Raw genomic sequence first — 18458 nt, 5'->3', positions numbered from 1 at the left:
CAGGATCCATTCATTGGCTCACAGTTGGTTGTCAGAGGCCCTGGGGAGGCCGTCCACCCTCCTGCCTGAATGGAGTGGTTTTTTTTTTTCTGCGGAGGAACAGTGGGTTAGTTCTGCTAGCCCTGAAAGCCTGGCTAATTTAGCGTGCATGCCAGGAAGTCTGAACTTTATCGCTTCACTTCATGGCCCAAACATCAGCCTCCCTCGCAGCCAACCCTCCTACCCCGAAGTGACAAAGGCTGAATTCAAATGAGGACCTCCTTTCTTCACACAGACACAGTGAATTCCTTCAGTGGTCCACCTCCCCAGAGCCCCAACAAGCCTGAAACTTACCAGGCAGCCCGAGGTGGCAGGTGGCCGAGGAATCGAGGACCTGCTGGAGGCTGCGGAATCTAGATCTGGCACGGGTTCTGCTGTTGTACCCGTAAATGACACACTTCTCTCCAGTGAGGCTGTTTGAATGAGTCACATTTCGGCATGTATGTGGCTATGAAATATGTTCCATATATACGAAAAGTGTCAGATAGGTTGTGTTAACCATGTAATATTTTTTTCCTGTGAAGCTGTGACAGAACTGCCTTACTCTCAGGATTGCACTAGGGGAGAAAAGACTAGAGCTCGTTCTGATGGCTTTGCTTTTTAATGTTGCAAGATGCTGAAATATCTGTATTTGCATGATGATATGTACGTGTTTTTGGGTTTGGGAAAAAAACAGAATCTGACAAGGTCGATGCAAAGAGCGCCACTGAAATCTGTGAGAAAAAATCTGAAAGGTCCTGAGTTGGAAAAGACACGTATCGTGAGGAGACGTTCTCGTAGCTGAACGTCTGACAGAGATCTACCTATTTAATGGGGAAAAGAGGGACTTCCAACCTTTATATTATAGCATATAAGCTACAATATATAACCTATTTATTATTTGCAAGTGTGTAGTTACATGGAAATTAATCAATAAAAATCCCTCTATTTTTCCATCCTCACGGGAACAAAATCTTAATATTTACTATAATTTAGTAAATATTATCCTCGCATACATGCATTTATAGACCAGATTGTTCAGTGCAGTCCACCGACTCGCTTTGTTTTGCTGCCACCTTGTGGATGTACTCATTTTCGCAGCAACTAGTGGATTTTTTTACTCCAGGAAATTTTGTTTGGGGAAAACTGGTTTAGTTCTTTGACCTTCTGTCAACTTGGAAGACTTTTGGACTGTTCAGAATAGGAAATCTAAGTTTGGGCACAACTCCAAAATGACTGACACGTTAAACTATGCGCTGTATCTCAGTTATTTGCCCCGTCGGACACAGCCCACGTCCCGCGTTCTAGTGACAGTAGAAAAGGCTCAGGCGCGCCCCCTAGATCCGCCCACCAGCCAGATGTTTCTGTCTCTCTGGAGCCGTGTGGCGGGCGATGCTGTCGTAAAGGCAGTGCGGCAGGAAGTGTCGATGTTTTACGACCACGAATTACGGAATACGACAGGAATGCTGAGGTGAGGCCAGTAAACTCCAAGCAGGTTTAAATATGTTAACGGGAAAACATCGTGGCAGGCATCAGCATAACTGCTTTTAATGCACCGACTTTGTACTCTTTGGACATATATTTGCTTTAGTTAACCGAATGTGACATGGAGTCAAAGCTGTGGAACGAGTTCGGCGTTGAGAGGCGCATTCGGCAGCCTGAGCGAAACCTTTTGTTTGGGATTGTCAAACTGCTGGGCAGTTCTTCGTAATGCTGCTGGACCCCCCCCCCCCCCCCCCAATATAATATAATAATAATAACATATTGTGCCTCTAAGTTAAAACGGTTAAAAGCACCCTACAGCTATTCTGTAACCAGATTTTCATAGTTGAAACAGGTTGTAAGCGGATATATATTTTTATTTTCATATTCTAATACGAAATACTTGCAGATGAAATGAAATCTGTATTCCTAGTTAATATGGTATACAGGTATTCCTAGTTAATACAGTTTGTAGATAATTTAAGATTTAAAATTAAACCTGTTACCAAGTAATTACATCACAAAACCCGTGCACTTTATTCATACATTCATTTATTTTTCTGTGGTAACGTGTGGTGACATGGATCATACAGCTCCTGTGCCCAGAACACTGGACCGCTTACATGAGTGATAGATTTCCTGAGCTGCTGATTGGCTGGTGAAATGATGGGGGTGTCCGTACCATAAGCCCCGCCCACAGCACTGTGAAAAGGATTCTGCAGATGGTCTGTTTGCAGCCTATGGAGACGCCATGCTGCAGGAACCTTGGCCCAGTAACCTTGTAACCAGAAACGTTCCCTGGACGTGAGCTGGAGGCTGGCCTTCGACCACGCTGTGGGACCGGTCCTTCATGGGATTGATTACAGAACAGCTAAAGGCGGTATTGGGGGGGGGGGTTGCTGGAAGGTGACATCTGCTCCTCTGATGTTGACCGACGGGGTCCCCCGCCTGTCCGGATCGAGTGGCTAATCCGAAAGGTGCCGGAAGCCCGTGGTCAGTGCAGGAAGACGTCTCTGAAGCGGGTGGCTTCCAGCCAGGGCAGGTAGGCGGCAGTGCGGGTGAAGACGCTGGGCTTGTTCTCCGCCGCACAGCCAACTGGGCCAAAGCTGACGACGCCGTGAACTTCCCAGCGACCGTGACCACGCCTGCAGAGCAGGGGGCCACCTGAGTCTCCCTGGGGGTGAGGGGAGGGGAGGGGGGTTTGCAACCAAGTCAAGCACAGCGCAGCCATTGAGTATGATGCATTTAATTATGGGAGATCAGGTCCTTCCTGGGGTTAAAACCAAACATCTGCTTTGCATTGAATACAGTGAACCACCCTCCATCCCCCAAATGTGTCTGAATTACAAATGACACACATATTCTTCCTGTCCATATTTTTATTGTCTACTCATATTCTCTCAGTAAAGTCAAAATCAATTACTCATCAGCAAACCTTTTAATGAAAATCAAAAACTGAAAAAGGCTTTTCAATACTTTTGCAGGGCACCGTATGGAAGTAGGTCAGTGATTCAGAGATGGGTAAATACTATGGTTTTGGGGTAAATATGCATCAGTTACTGCCTCAAAGTACTGAATGGAAAGGCAGGTTAACAAGCGAAAGTTAAGTGCACTGTAATATGCCGGCAGATTCCCTGACGTGGTAAGGTCTGTCGACCTCCCACCAGAAGGGGGCGGTGTCATAACAGTCAAACTCACCTGACAGGCAGCCGGAGGGCCCTCCGTGTGGCGGAAGCCAGCGCAGATCATGGAGTCGCGCACACGGTCTCCCCAGAACTTCTTCTGCTTGCAGGTGTTGAAGTCAATGATGGGCAGGCGGGCCTGATTGAGGGCCTCGGCCAGGGTGACGTTCTCCTTTCCGCCTGCATGACAAACAGTTATACTCCATACAATGTGCAGCGAAATGCATGGTTACCTGGACACATGAGTATAAAGAGACATTCAACATTAGACAACAATCTTAAATATCCATTGTAAGTAATGAGACTCAAAGAGCTTTATGCATGGGGGGCTGCCATGTTTTAGCTTCCATGTGGTCATGTGATCACCGGGCGCTGTCCCCCCACGTGTCTCACCTCGCGTGTCCCCCCAGCCTGTCACCCAGCAGTAGTGCCCTGCCTGCGGGGTGCTCTCTTTCCGCGGGAGACACGCGTAACCCACGTATTCGCTGGGCCGCATCTCTGCGCCGGCCCTGACGAGCGCGATGTCGTAGTCGAGCTCCCCCAGCGCCGGGTAAAGGAAGCGCTCGTGGCGGTAGATGTGGCGCACGGGGACCGTGCGCTCGCTGGCCTCCGCCCGCCGTAGCCGGTGTTTGCCCAGAGCGATACGCCAGCTGCCCGGATCCTCTGCCTTTCCCCTGCCGGAGAGACGCTCGTTTAAGGCGGCCGCCTGGGCTCTGTGGCAAATGACCACCGCGTATGAACGCCCAGAGGAATCGCTCTTACTTCTGAAAGCAGTGCGCCGCTGTCAGAACCCAGTCCTTGTGGATGAGAGTGCCGCCACACACGTGGGCGTAGGTCTTACTCCCCCTGGGGCGGACCTGTGCACCAGCCACACTGGAGATTAGCGCTTTCGACAGGAAGAAGGTCACTTTAGAGTAGATAACATCTCTGTACATTTACATTTAATTTATTTAGCAGACAATAGGTGCTGTGACATCACTTCGGCAACGCTGGGATTTAAACTGGCAACCTTCTGATCAGAGGCACAGCGCCTGAACCCACTGAGCCACACAGTGCCCCCTGAATGTGGCTGTAAAGGAGTTTTCCTGGAGGGGTCGAGGGGGTGTCCAGGATCGTCACCTGCAATGACACCTGCCACGGCCAGGAGTGGGGGCGGGCCTCCCTGCCGGACACGATGCGCTCGGCCACCGTAGGGCTGAAGTGCGCGAGCCCGCAGTTCTCAGGCCAGTCTGCAGGGGGCGTCAGAGTGATTTTCAGTTTCAGTGGAAACATTCTGAAACATTGTATCTCTGTACTGAAGGTTTGCTTCTAAATTAATTCATATTCTTCAGGTGGTATTTGTGTTTAGACCGCAATTATCTTTGTGTCAACATTCAAATATTAGCACATCAGTCACTGGCACACAGACGCAGTTAAGGTGGCGCAGTTCGGATGGGTCTGCATGGTCCTTCTTCGGCCTGTGGCCGGACTGCCTGTGTACTGAGGGATTGACGTCCGTGTTGCTGATGGGGTCTGTTACTCTGCTATGCTGTTTTTATAAGTGCATGAGGCCAGCAGGTGGCTGTGGCCAAATCCCACTGTGACCGTTACCACAGCGAGTAAAACAAAATAAGGCAGCCAAGTGCGGCTGTGAAAGCAGCTATAAATAAAAACATCATGGCAAATCAACAGATAATCAGTGTGTGAAAATGTCACGCTGAGAGAGCTAGTCGTGCTTTTTGCTTATCACAAAAAAAGATTTATCACGGGCATGTGAGAAGAAGAGATTAATCCGAATGGGGAGACAATGGAGGGAATGCAGAGAGAGAGAGAGGGAGGAAGAGGAAGGATTAGGGTTAGAGAGAGGGAGGAAGGTGTGGGGTTAGAGAGAGGGAGGGAGAGGAAGGTTTGGGGTTAAAGAGGGAGGGAGAGGAAGGTTTGGGGTTAGAGAGAAAGAGGGAGGAAGAGGAAGGTTTGGGGTTAGAGAGAGGGAGGAAGAGGAAGGTTTGGGGTTAGAGAGAGGGAGGGAGAGGAAGGTTTGGGGTTAGAGAGAGGGAGGGAGAGGAAGGTTTGGGGTTAGAGAGAGGGAGGGAGAGGAAGGTTTGGGGTTAGAGAGGGAGGGAGAGGAAGGTTTGGGGTTAGAGAGGGAGGGAGAGGAAGGTTTGGGGTTAGAGAGAGAGGGAGGAAGAGGAAGGTTTGGGGTTAGAGAGAAAGAGGGAGGAAGAGGAAGGTTTGGGGTTAGAGAGAGAGAGGGAGGAAGAGGAAGGTTTGGGGTTAGAGAGAGAGAGGGAGGAAGAGGAAGGTTTGGGGTTAGAGAGAGGGAGGGAGAGGAAGGTTTGGGGTTAGAGAGAAAGAGGGAGGAAGAGGAAGGTTTGGGGTTAGAGAGAGGGAGGGAGAGGAAGGTTTGGGGTTAGAGAGAGGGAGGGTTAGGGTTAGGGAGAGGGAGGGAGAGGAATGTCCGGGGAGCTTTGCATGCGCTCAGTCACTCACCGAGGTGGAGGACTCCGCCCTGCTGGTGGCACTCGGGGCCGGAGCACCGTGACACAGGCAGCAGCAGAGCGAGGCTCAGCAGGGTCCAGGCAGCCATGGTCCCGAGTGCCTGGCCGGGTGCTGGGGGCGGCGCTTTATCCGCTCACACGCTGGTGAACAAAGGGGCCCCACAAAGGCCTGCCGCACTGCAGGCTTCCGGCCTCCTGCCTCCCCATCAGCACTTTTAAGCCTTGCCAGGCCTGGAAAGTGCTGGGCCCTCCCCTCCCAACCAGCCCATGCCCCCCCCTGTAATCACACCACCCTCCTCATTCATGCTGGGTGGGGGCAGATTGCCTTACTGAAGCAACAGAAAAAATCCCCAGTGTCAAGTTCAATATGTCCATCTTACCTGATCATTAATTGGTGCAGTAGTTTAATAATTATCTTACTATTGCTATAAAATCTCAACTGCAAATCTCCTACAGATGTGTCCAGCAGGGGACAGACACATCTGCCATTTCGCTGAGCCGGCATTTGGTATTTACTCTCCGGACTGTCGTCACGTGTGTTTCCGTCCCCAGTACGTGTGTGCAGCCAGTGTGGCTGTCCTGACATCAGCATTCCAGTCGCGGGGCGGTCAGCGCTCTTCGTGCACAGCGGCCTGCTGGGATGCCCGCGCTCGCCTCAAAGCGGCCAACAGCGTTTCCTGCCTGTATCTGCCGGTCAGAGCGTCACACAGAACACTGCCAGAGGGTTTTTATGAGTGCAGTTTACCTTCTGGGGAATGCGGACCCGCTCTTGTACCTTTTAGTGTTTAATGTTTTGGTGTTTATTATAATTATTATTGCTATCATTCTTATGCCATGTCTCCTCCCTGAACCTAAAACCACAGCCCATGTTTACACAGTCTGACACTCCTCGCTTCATACAGCACAGTCCCAGGCCTTAGACCAGGGGTGTCAAACATACGGCCCGCGGGCCGAATACGGCCCACTATGGTGTCCAATACGGCCCGCGGGATGATTTGAACAATAGTATTAAATATCAAATCTTTTTTATTATCCTCATTATTATTAGTAGTAGTAGTATTAAAAAGGAATGAGTGTTAATGAACAGTTCCTGAGGACTTGTTAAATGCAGTTTTACAGAATATAGTGCATTTGTTGTAATTTGATGCACTATGATTAAAAAAAAATAATAATAAATTCGGCCCGCACATGGTCACATTTTCTTCTCATCCGGCCCTCACCCTAAAATGAGTTTGACACCCCTGCCTTAGACCATGGCTGCCATTCAGGTGAGTGCATAGAGTCCATTCTATTTATTTATATATTTTTGTCCTTCCATACTGTGCTCATGTTGTTCATATTGTCTGATCCTGTCTATAACTGCTGCTGTAACACTGAACTTTCCCTTCGCAGGATTAACAAAGTTCAGCTTATCTTATCTTAACCTGGCCCAGTTCAGTGCAACACCAGGCTGCGGTAATCTGGTAAGCTGATTGATTAATGATGTAATAATGTGATTTCTCTATGGGCAAAGGGTATTTTTGCTCCTGGGCCATTTTTTTATCCAGATCTAGTTACACTTTTTGATTTTGTGTGTTAACAGTTCCCTGACTGCCTTGGTGGGATAGCCAATCAGAGCAGTGCATCACCATCAAACAGCCCATCACCTGGGGTTACTCCAGGTGAGAGAGCCTATCAGGGCAGTGCGCTGGCATGACATGGTCCACCTTCTGGTGACACTCTTGGTCATCTGTTTGTATCTGGCATCTTCTGAGCAGATGGCTGGGTTCCTCTCTCAGTCTGCCATCGTACTGGGTCGGATGCAGCAGGCAAATAGCTTCAGTCGCCCCCCCGTCCGCCGAGACCAGGCCTGTGTGGGCGCTGGTGTTTCCTGTCTGTCAGGATCACCCTCACAGCTGCCGGTGGCCTCAGCGACCTGCAGCTCCAGATGGTTCCGGATGGACCGGTTCAGCTCTGTGGGGTCCAGCGGGCCCCCATGCTCGTCCCATACCACATCCTTCACCGGGAACCCCCAGCCTGCGACCCTCCCCACAGGGGTCACAGTCTGCACCCCCACGTCCCTCAGCTCTGCACGGGTGGTCATGGTTTCGGCCTCCCTGCATGTGCGGTCCGGTCGCAGGTCAGGGAGGTCGGCATGGTGACGGTGGCACTTCTTCAGCTTGGTGTCAAATGCGGGGTCGCTGATGGAAGATGCACGGAGGGCAGAGGGTATGGGTCCACTGCAGGGCCATGTCCTCGCGGCCTGCAGCTGAACAAAGCCTGGGCCTCGCCTGGTAGCACAGCTCATCTTGGAGCCACCTTCATTGGACGTTCCTGGTTCTCCACAGAGGGGGGCAGTGGTCCTCCCATCAGGACCAGGTGAGACACACCCCTCGTAGGTGTGGGGGCTGCAGGCCCTGCCCCCTGAGGGAGGACAAGTGTCGGCCCCCTCACCCCCATGGGAGCAGACAGCGGTGCTGATACTCTTGGGCAACTCCGGCCCAGATGGTATCAGCTCTGCCCGACGGTATCGGCTGGCTGCCACCTCCATGGAGCTTTTGGACAGGGGCAGAATGGGGAGCCAGCGCTCATCCTCAGAGCTGTCGGAGCCCATGCGCCGCCCACTGTCAGCCATGCGGCGCTCATCGGAGCCCATGCGCCGCCCACTGTCAGTCATGCGGCGCTCATCGGAGCCCATGCGCCGCCCACTGTCAGCCATGCGGCGCTCATCGGAGCCCATGCGGTGCCCACTGTCAGCCATGCGGCGCTCATCGGAGCCCATGCGCCGCCCAATGTCAGACATGCGGTGCTCATCGGAGCTCATGCGCCGCCCACTGTCAGCCATGTGGCGCTCATCGGACCCCATGTGGCACTCGTTGGACACCATGCGACCTGCTGGGAAATGGCAGACATGCTGATTGGAGGCCTGGACGGGGATAATTTAATTAAATTTAATAATTGAACTTTATGCAGGATGGTCATTTCCCGAACTTGTACGCTTATTCTCCTGGGAGGATGATGTCAGGTACCACTATACCAAGTTTCTTTGCTTCCAGTGATGATCGGATCAGGCTGGATTTAGACCAGTGTACTCTAGCCCCTCGGGATTATGGGATTGCTCTCCCCTTGCCTGTTGGACTGGGCAGTTATGGATTGCTGCAGTGATTACTGCAGTGTTTTCCTAAACAAACAACTAACCTTTCAAGTAATAGTGGAGGGGGGTTCAGTTGTTATACCTTTGGACAGGCTTCTAACCCTGAAGCGTTCTGCTGACCTAATGGGTGAAGCTGTTAGGGTGCAGCTGTGTGTTGTTTTTCTCTGAATTGTTTTCTTGTCCCGACAGGTAAGCAAGAGAACCAAACCTGTTATCAGGTACTCAAAGTCACAAAACAATAATGTGTGGTAAATTAATCAGAAGTTAATTTTTAAATATTAGAGAAAATGTAAGATATAACATTATGAACAGTATCATTTCTATATAGCATTGTTGAAAGATATACATCAACAAATCAAATATTTTAATTCTTTGAATAAAGGTCCCTGATTTCATAGCAGTGATGCTGGCAGTAACGGTGCTGCTGTACGGCTTTATTTAAAATATGCTTTTCGGAAGGTTAAAGCCCCCCCTCACTGTGCCATGCTCACCCGTCTCACCTTACCCTCACCGTGCCATGCTCACCCGTCTCACCTTACCCTCACCGTGCCATGCTCACCCGTCTCACCTTACCCTCACCGTGCCATGCTCACCCGTCTCACCTTACCCTCACCGTGCCATGCTCACCCGTCTCACCTTACCCTCACCGTGCCATGCTCACCCGTCTCACCTTACCCTCACCATGCCATGCTCACCCGTCTCACCTTACCCTCACCGTGCCATGCTCACCCGTCTCACCTTACCCTCACCGTGCCATGCTCACCCGTCTCACCTTACCCTCACCGTGCCATGCTCACCCGTCTCACCTTACCCTCACCGTGCCATGCTCACCCGTCTCACCTTACCCTCACCGTGCCATGCTCACCCGTCTCACCTTACCCTCACCGTGCCATGCTCACCCGTCTCACCTTACCCTCACCGTGCCATGCTCGCCCGTCTCACCTTACCCGTGTGCCAGCACTACCTGCCAAGTCCGGTGCTGGATCTGTGTCTCCTTCGCTTGTCCTTGTCTTTCGTCTCGCTCGGGGTTCCGTCTTTGCCTCAGGGTTGAAGTTGTCTCTTTCCTCTCATAGGAAGCTGCCTACCCCCCCCTCCCCTGTATGACCACACCCCCTCCTTTATGCTCTACCTGCTGCTTGACCTTCTGCTGCCCACACTGAAGATCCCTTGGAGTCAGTTTAAGTCGCTGTCATCCGATTATCAGCTTTGAGATGTATTCAGGTGGGCGGGGCCTCCCAAAGGCTGGTGGGGAGGCATGTATGCATGGGGTAGGTGCCTGAGGAAGAAGGGGACAGGAAGAGAGAGAGAAAGAAGAAGGAAAAACAGGGAGAAAGTGGAAGAGGGAGAGACAGTGAGAGGAAGAGGGAGAGACAATGAGAGGAGGACTGGAAGAGGGAGAGACAGAGGGAGAGAAGGACCGGAAGAGGGAGAGAGAGAGGGACAGAAGGAGGGAGAGACAATGAGAGAGGAACAGGAAGAGGGAGAGACAAAGGGAGAGAAGGACAGGAAGAGAGAGGGAGAGAAGAGCAGCTTTCTTATTTGCTTTCCTGGTTTCCATCATTGCTTCCTCTTAGGAAACACTGTGGGATTGATGAACCTGACCAACCATGTGTTGTAGAACGTAATGTTTCTGCTCTTTGACTTAGGTACCAGCAGATGATCTCAGAACTAAACTGTCCATTTATGTAAACAGAGGAGGACGTCTGCAGGGTGGAAATGAAATGCATTCGTTACAGACAGAGCACACAGTGACACATCTGCTTCTTTTCTTTACTAAACCACTAGCCTTTGGTTAGCCCTGTTTGAATAAACCACATAGTCCTGAAAGGGTTACACACATTTTGGGAAGCAAAAAATTGTTTAAAGGATAATCTGTGAAATAGTGACACTCTCAGGGAGATTTGGGCATTTCAGCTATTAGCCTTTATTTCAGCGTAAAGTTGCATTGCTGTGGTTTGTCCTCAGTGGCAACAGTTTTCATACAGCTGCTTGGCTTAGCCTCACATGTACCTGAAATGAAGCCTCACATGTACCTGAAATGAAAGAGTGTTTTAAAGCCTCACATGTACCTGAAATGAAAGAGTGTTTTAAAGCCTCACATGTACCTGAAATGAAATGAAACGGTGACTTAGCCTCACATGTACCTGAAATGAAAGAGTGTTTTAAAGCCTCACATGTACCTGAAATGAAATGAAACGGTGACTTAGCCTCACATGTACCTGAAATGAAAGAGTGTTTTAAAGCCTCACATGTACCTGAAATTAAATGAAACGGTGACTTAGCCTCACATGTACCTGAAATGAAACAGTGACTTAGCCTCACATGTACCTGAAATGAAAGAGTGTTTTAAAGCCTCACATGTACCTGAAATGAAATAAAACGGTGACTTAGCCTCACATGTACCTGAAATGAAACCTCACATGTACCTGAAAAGAAACGGTAAGAGACCAACAGGTCCTGACAGGAGAGCGCAGTGTTTTCCCCACACTTGTCACACATTATTTCTCTCCCAGAAAGCATCAAGCTTAATCCATCACTTCAGACAAAAAGAGAGAGGTGGGCGGGGCCAAAAGCCTCACTGCCCATGTGACCAGAGCGGCTTTTATGAAGGCCTCTACAGTCGAGCTTGTCTTTCAGCTCTTACCTCTTTGCTCACTGACTATCCCGCCTGTCCTTCTGAGAGAGATCTCCTCAGTGTAGGTCCACACACATTTGAAATCCACACAGCAACAGCAAACATCTGTCTATTCCTTCTCAGGCAAAATGAGGAGGACACAGAACGAGCATCTGTTAATGAGGGTCCATCAATCACCATTCATGCCTTCCTGGTGCTATGGGATCTCGCCCCGATTGGCTCTGCTTAGAGGGAGAGCACAGGTTCCCATCCCAGCATGGAGCTGCTGTTGTCTTTGAGCTCACATCCTTAACCTCAATGTCATTTGTCGGTGGCCAGCATTACATAGAGCATAGACTCGTGAGCTTTACAAATCACTGTATAATAAAACGCTTCTCTTTACATACTGCCCCCCAGTGGTGGCTGGTTGATGCGCAGTTAAACACATATATCGACACTGATAGTCACAGGTCTGAAAAACTTGGGTAAGAAAGCTTAGCCTTGACCGGGATCCATGGGAATCCTACAGCTGGGGGTGATGCGAGGGGCAGCCAGCAAACAAACACGCTGGCCTAACTTCCCGTGGGGATTTCCAGAAGGGTTACACCTACTACTGGCAGGAAACGTTACAGAAGCTTCTGGAACGGTAGCGAGAGCTAACAGTGAGATTCCAGCTTGTTAAAGGTCTAGATGGACCACAGCAGCTTCAAGCCTCAGACCAAATCAAGCAGCAGATGAAGTTGAACTTTCAAGGTGAAATTGCACCTGTGGACAACCTGGTCCAGAAGATTCCATCTGCGGGTCACAGGAAAACGCACCTTCTGGACACTAGAGAAGCTGTACTCACCATCCACTCTACTAAGTGCTGGGGGCGGGAGACACAGGCTTTGATGGCTGGTAAGGATAGATCCATGAAAACTGTCTAATGATGTCTGACGTGCTTTGTGGGAAACTATTTGTGCTGATCGCCCCCTTGTGGTCAGTCCCAGTGGCGCTGCTGGCTGGAGGCCTGGTAGCAGGAGTGTTTCTCCTGCTCCTCCTGGGAGTCGCAGCTTACATCCTGTGGAGGAGACGGCGAGTGCAGGGGTGCCACCGAGAGCTCCTCGCTCCGGGGTCGGACACCTCAGGACACACCACTCCTGTAAGGCTGGGCATGCGGTGAGTATTGGGCTGCGTTTGTGTGTCCTGTCATTTTAGGATCGGACCACAGATTCCCTCACTTCCCTCCCCGCTTGGCACATTCATGACACTTTTTGACCTGTAAATCAATGGTTACAAATCTCTAGGTTAAAAGCCATGAAGGTAGAAGTAGCCACTGTGTGACTAAACATTCTGATTGGTCTCTCCAGCCGGCTGGGGGACATCCCCTTCCAGGTGCTGCGCAGCGTTAAAGGATGCACTCATTCTGGCACGGGGGGGCAGGACGGGGGTGAGGAGGCGGAGAGAGGCTGGTCAGGTACCCTCAGTCAGCACGGATTCTTTGCCATGGGGGGTAGGTGCCAGGGGGGCGTGTGTGGATCAGTGGGTTAAGCCTGTGTGCCTGTAATCAGAAGGTCGCCAGTTCAAACCCAGCCTCAGCACATCTGCGGGTCCTTGAGCAAGGCCCTTAACCTCCAGCTCCCTGGGCACCCCAACAGTTGGCTGCCCTTCACAGACCGCTTACTCTACAAGGAGCAAGTTGAGGGAGACGTAAAAAGACAATCAATTATTCAATTTATGGGTGGGAGAGGCACAGTTGTGGGCTGGCATTTGCACATTCATGATTGTCTGGATTCATCTGGCTGCTCCAGGATCCTCCCGCCGTCTAAGAACATGCAGACTGTGCTGGGTATGTGCTTACAGGAGATGATGGACGGCTTTATTGTTTGCTGTGATGTTGATGTTTGTGAATTTCCTGCTTTATCCTCCCCTGCCCCTCATTCTCACTCACCTCCTTCCTGTTGCTCCACAGCCTCCTTCCCTTTGGGGAGACTGCAGCCGCACCTGTACCAGGTGCCAGCGGAGCCCAGCGAAGGGCCGCCCCCTGCTGGTGGGTCGGTGCAGCTGTGTTTCAGCGTTGCGTACCGACCCGATGCGGAGCAGCTCCTGGTGTCCGTGCTCCGCGCTGCCAATCTGCCGCCCCGCTGCCAGTCCGGCGGCACGCTGCTCAAGCTGCAGCTGTTGCCTGAAGGTCGACGCCGGCACCAGGCCAAGGCCCGGCAGAGGGGCTGCGACCCCACCTTCAGAGACAGCTTTGTCTTCCAGGCGAGTCCTCATTCTGTGGAAGCTGGGCCCAACTGGGACTTTACAGCCATGACACCTCAGTGGGGGGGGGGGGGCGGGGGGGCATTCCATCCTGAGAGCAGCATCTGCTGGGCAGACAGTCCCCTGCAGCAACACCTGTACCCAGTCCCCAAGGACCGGGTTGACAAACACTGTCCTATAGCATGAAATTGCCACCTGCAGCAGTTCTCACTGTGGCAGAAAAGTAACCAGTTAACTGTGATAAACTGCTAGTTTTAGAGCAGCCTTCATCGACATACAGCCAATGAAATTGTCTGCCCCGAGACCACTGGAGACCTTTGTTTGTCTCCGTCTAGTGGTAAAAACAGACAATGACCATATAGTTACCCACGTAACATTTTGGCAACATTCACTAGTATTTTTATAAAGAGTAAATGAAAGTGCATGTCATTCAGATTGTCATAATATTAAATATGATGCTTCTCAGTGGTCCAGAATGGTTTGGTCAAAAGGCTCACACAGCTAGAATGTGGTAGGTAGATAGGGTTAGAGTATGGCAGGCATGTAAGGTTAGAGTATGGTAGATAGATAGGGTTAGAGTATGGTAGGTAAATAGCCTACCATAGCCTAAATAGCCTACCTAGGCTAGGTAACCACCTAGGTAAATAGCCGACCATGGCTATGGTAAATAGTAGAGTTGAGCCGGATACTCGGCTGAAACGAGTATCCGGTACGGATAACGCACTTTTGACGAGTACGAGTATCATACGAGTAATACAAGTCAATATCTGTGCTCGGATTGAATAAAAATGCTCATTGGGTAGCTGACTGCGTCTGCGTTCTGTGATAGACTAGTCACAGCGCCCCTCCCCTACACACATACAGATTTATTGTGTTGCTGTGTCCCGCTCTGCTCACTCACACACAGAACACTGAGAAGAGAAGAGAACAGCGCTCTCTCTCTCTCTGTCGCTCCCTCAGTCACTCAGGATCGCGGGTTTTTTTCCGTTAACGTTTAGGGTTTCTTCAGCTTCAGGTTTGTTTGTAGAATGCGACTCGCGTCTCTGCCTGTCGGAGTTTTTTTTTTCTTTTTTAAACCGTCAGCTGGCTCTAACCAGTTTTTTTTTTACTTCACGCACTGAGTGTCTGACACTTTCTTGCTGTATTTTATAAAAAAAAATAAAGGTAGTTGTGGTATAATTAATATTACAAATTAAGCTACACACACAAACACACACACACTCCCCCCCCCCCCCCCTCTCTTTCTCTCTCTGTCTCTCTCTTACTCACTCACTCACTCACTCACACACACTCACACATACCTGGTGTGGAAATAAAAAAAATTAAAAAGAACCAAAAAAAAAGAAATCACACTGATCATAAAAAAATTAAAAGTTAAAAAAAGAAAGTTATGTTGAGATGAAAACTCTTGTTCATTACATTTTACTTCATAATTGCAACCGCATGTGTTGTATTCATTGTTGCAAAACTTGTTCTGTATATAGTTCGTTTGTTATCGTGATCAAAACCACTGATCTGAAGCTCAATGCTGATGCTGTCATGTAAATAGTTTTTTAATCAGCAATAAATATAACAATTTCTGATCAACCCATATCAATTGCATGCTTAAAATAACATACCGGTTAAAGCCCCACCCATTTAAAGACAACCCGACCCACTTCCAGGTCAAACCCCGCCCACTTCCGGGTTAGGCCCCGCCCATTCCGAGTACAGCTACAGATACAGATAATTCATATGGTTAACAGATACGGATACAGATACAGATAATGCTGTACTCGCTCATCCCTAGTAAATAGCCATTTGCACCTTGTCTCTGCAGGTGTCAAGCGAGCGCCTGGACCAGTGCACGCTGTGCCTGTCCCTCTTCAGTGTGGACGGCCTGAAGAAGCACCATCTGGAGGGCAGGGTCCTGTACCCCCTGAAAGAGTGGGCTCTGCGAGACCACACAGGCCGGGCGCTGTGGAGGGATGTGGAGACTGACAACGATCAGGTACAGCCAGCGGTCAGCAGAGGGCGACATCGGCCCGGGAGTGGTACATGATGGGCTGATAGACAGGCTGTGATGCCCTCCCCCCTCACTGCCCTCGCACAGCCCTGCTCCGAACACGGTGACATTCAGGTGTCCCTGAACTACAGCCCGCCCCTGCAGCGGCTGACGGTGATGGTGCTGAGAGCGCGGGGACTGCGCGGGTTCCACGGCGATCCAGGTGGGTAACCAGGCTCCAAGGGAAGCGGAGACGGATCAAGGAGTTTCTAGGGTTTATGTTACTGAATGATTGGAGTTTTTCACAGATCCACCTCTGCTCGACAACCAGAAGCTCAGTAAGTGCTGGGCCCAGGGTACCCTACAGTTCCGGTACTGATCCGGGCCCCGTGTGCTCTGGTACTGATCCAGGGCCCGTGTGCTCTGGTACAGATCCGGGCCCCGTGTGCTCTGGTACTTATCTGGGCCCGTGTGCTCTGGTACTTATCTGGGCCCGTGTGCTCTGGTACTGATCCAGGCCCCGTGTGCTCTGGTACTTATCTGGGCCCGTGTGCTCTGGTACTTATCTGGGCCCGTGTGCTCTGGTACTGATCCGGGCCCCGTGTGCTCTGGTACTTATCTGGGCCCGTGTGCTCTGGTACTTATCTTGGCCCGTGTGCTCTGGTACTGATCCGGGCCCCGTGTGCTCTGGTACTGATCCGGGCCCCGTGTGCTCTGGTACTGATCCGGGCCCATGTGCTCTGGTACTGATCCGGGCCCCGTGTGCTCTGGTACTGATCCGGGCCCCGTGTGCTCTGGACAGGCATGTGCATTCAGGTGACGCTGCAGATCCACACTCAGGTGGTAACCCGCAAGAGGACAGCAGCCGTGAGGGGGGGTGCAGACCCCACCTTCTGCGAGAGGCTTTCCTTCAAGCTACCCCCCAAGCACCTGGATGAGGCCTGCCTGAGTCTAGAGGTGCTACAGGCCTCCATAGGAGGGCTCTGTAAGTATCACATGACACAGTGACATCACATACGGAGCCCTCTGTGTAACAATGTGACATCACACACTGACATCAAATCACAAACACTATCATTTCTAAAATACTGTAACACATTTCAGACCTGAACCAGCTCATTAATTGTACACCTCCTGTACCCCTGACAGGCTCCATGGGCCTGGTAGTGATTGGCCCCTTCATGTACGCCCGCGGCAGAGAGCTGGAGCACTGGAGTGAAATGACCAGCAAGCCCGAGGAGCTGGTCAGGAAATGGCATGGTCTTGGCCCTGCCCCCTGGCAGAGACCACACCCCCTGACTGCAGATACCACCCCCAGCCCCACATCAGGCAGCACGGAGAAAGAGATCGAAATGTCAGAGTAATGCCATCCCTCACAGACCAGACATACGGCCCAATATGGCCGCTTGGTCACCGAGAGAAGCTTACAGTTACAAATGACATTGTCATGTCTTGAGCCCCAGTGTACTCACTTTGTTAGATTTTAAAATGCTGCGTGTGGCAGGCTTATGACAGAAATCACAAACTAACTTTTCAACAAGCTGTAAAAAATGGCTTTCTGTACCATCAGGTGCATGTATCAACCAAACGGCAAGATTAAATTCACTTTAACAAAGAAAAACACAAAAACAGTATGTTTGTCCTGGCAGTCCTCCAGTCATGTCCTCCAGGAATAAACTGTATTCAGCAATAAAGTCATTTAAAAATTGTGAATTGAAGTACAGTTGACAATGTAATCGTATATTTTGTAGAATTAACAATTAGTATACAAAATTATAAACTGTTAAAACTTTTAAAATAAAATGCAAGCAAAAACAGCCCAGTCAGCTTCTTCCTGCTGAGACTGTCTGGTCATTTTGGTCTTTTTTGAGACTTTGTGGTGTCAGCTCCCCACCACGTGTGAACTCCAGTGGAAATGGTCTGCACCCGATGACCTGCTATCAGACAGCTACCTGGATGTAATGTCCCCTTTCAGTCTGATGTTTGGGGGCCTTTTCAGTGTTTTTCTGGTTTTCGGCTGAAAGGACACCTCTGATGACGTTATTTCTCCACTTCCTGTTGCCGGTAGCTGATTCCAACCTGAAACTGCAGCATCTCTGAGTGGTGACCTCTGGCCTCTCCCAGGCCTCTAGGTCACAACAAGGTGTGGAACATTCTGGACCGCAGACTGCTGAACCTGGGAGCGTTCCAGATGCCGGACCTGCCGGACCTGGAGCAGACACCTCTGGGTATGAAGGAAGAGTGTGGGGGGGGGGCCCGACTGGCCTGGGAGCTCCAGACTGTGGGCGAGCATCTTTGAAGCCTTTCCACAGCGACTGAGTGGTGACCCCGCAGGCACTGGTTTAGCGTCACAACCATCACCATGGACAGCAGGGCATGTGGGCTGCATTGCAGACCCCAGTACACACACTCATCACCCCCAAGGCTACCCACCCTGTTCCAGTGCGTCACCAAGCCCCCATCCTCGCCCATACCTGCCAGGCTGCACAGTGCTTGCAGGCAGGCCTGCACCAGCAGGGGGTTCTCTGGGATTGTCTGCATGGTCTCCACCAGCGAGGGGAGCGCTCCGCCCCGCACCAGCAGCTCCTGCTGGACGTCTACGAGATCCGGGCAAAATGGCTTCAGCTGGATGGATTTATGCTGAGCTTCAGAAATATAATCATCTCTCTAACCTTAGCAAAGGAACTCAGCACGTTCTTCGGGGAGCCCCGGACCTGCCCCGTTTTTGCAAAAAACTATTTCAACAAAAATGTTGACTGACTGGCAGGGAGCAAAAACAAAGACTGTCTGAGGGGGGGGGGTCCCTGAGTATTTAATGCAGATG

The 18458-nt window shown here is 50.8% G+C and overlaps 2 protein-coding genes across 2 annotated transcripts; one reads left to right on the top strand and one right to left on the bottom strand.

Moving 5' to 3' along the window:
• Positions 1-2411: 2411 nt before the first annotated feature.
• syt15 (synaptotagmin XV) lies at positions 2412-18281 on the top strand. Its single transcript, XM_072703801.1, has 11 exons — positions 2412-2542; positions 6212-7122; positions 7242-7320; positions 7417-12303; positions 12390-12564; positions 12756-12898; positions 13358-13650; positions 15470-15640; positions 15743-15857; positions 16437-16619; positions 16784-18281. The coding sequence occupies exons 4-11, from the start codon at positions 12141-12143 to the stop codon at positions 16996-16998; spliced, it is 1458 nt and encodes a 485-aa protein (XP_072559902.1). The 5' UTR covers positions 2412-2542; positions 6212-7122; positions 7242-7320; positions 7417-12140; the 3' UTR covers positions 16999-18281.
• LOC111848349 (elastase-1) lies at positions 2495-5808 on the bottom strand. Its single transcript, XM_072703803.1, has 6 exons — positions 5652-5808; positions 4302-4411; positions 3945-4039; positions 3576-3856; positions 3199-3362; positions 2495-2674 (listed from the first exon to the last, which is right to left on the bottom strand). The coding sequence occupies exons 1-6, from the start codon at positions 5746-5748 to the stop codon at positions 2495-2497; spliced, it is 927 nt and encodes a 308-aa protein (XP_072559904.1). The 5' UTR covers positions 5749-5808.
• Positions 18282-18458: the final 177 nt, after the last annotated feature.

The sequence above is a fragment of the Paramormyrops kingsleyae genome, chromosome 20 (genome assembly GCF_048594095.1).
Source record: "Paramormyrops kingsleyae isolate MSU_618 chromosome 20, PKINGS_0.4, whole genome shotgun sequence".
In the NCBI taxonomy this organism is placed as follows: Eukaryota; Metazoa; Chordata; class Actinopteri; order Osteoglossiformes; family Mormyridae; genus Paramormyrops; species Paramormyrops kingsleyae.
The sequence above is the reverse complement of the archived record's forward strand: the minus strand, read 5'-3'. Positions and strand labels throughout refer to the sequence as shown.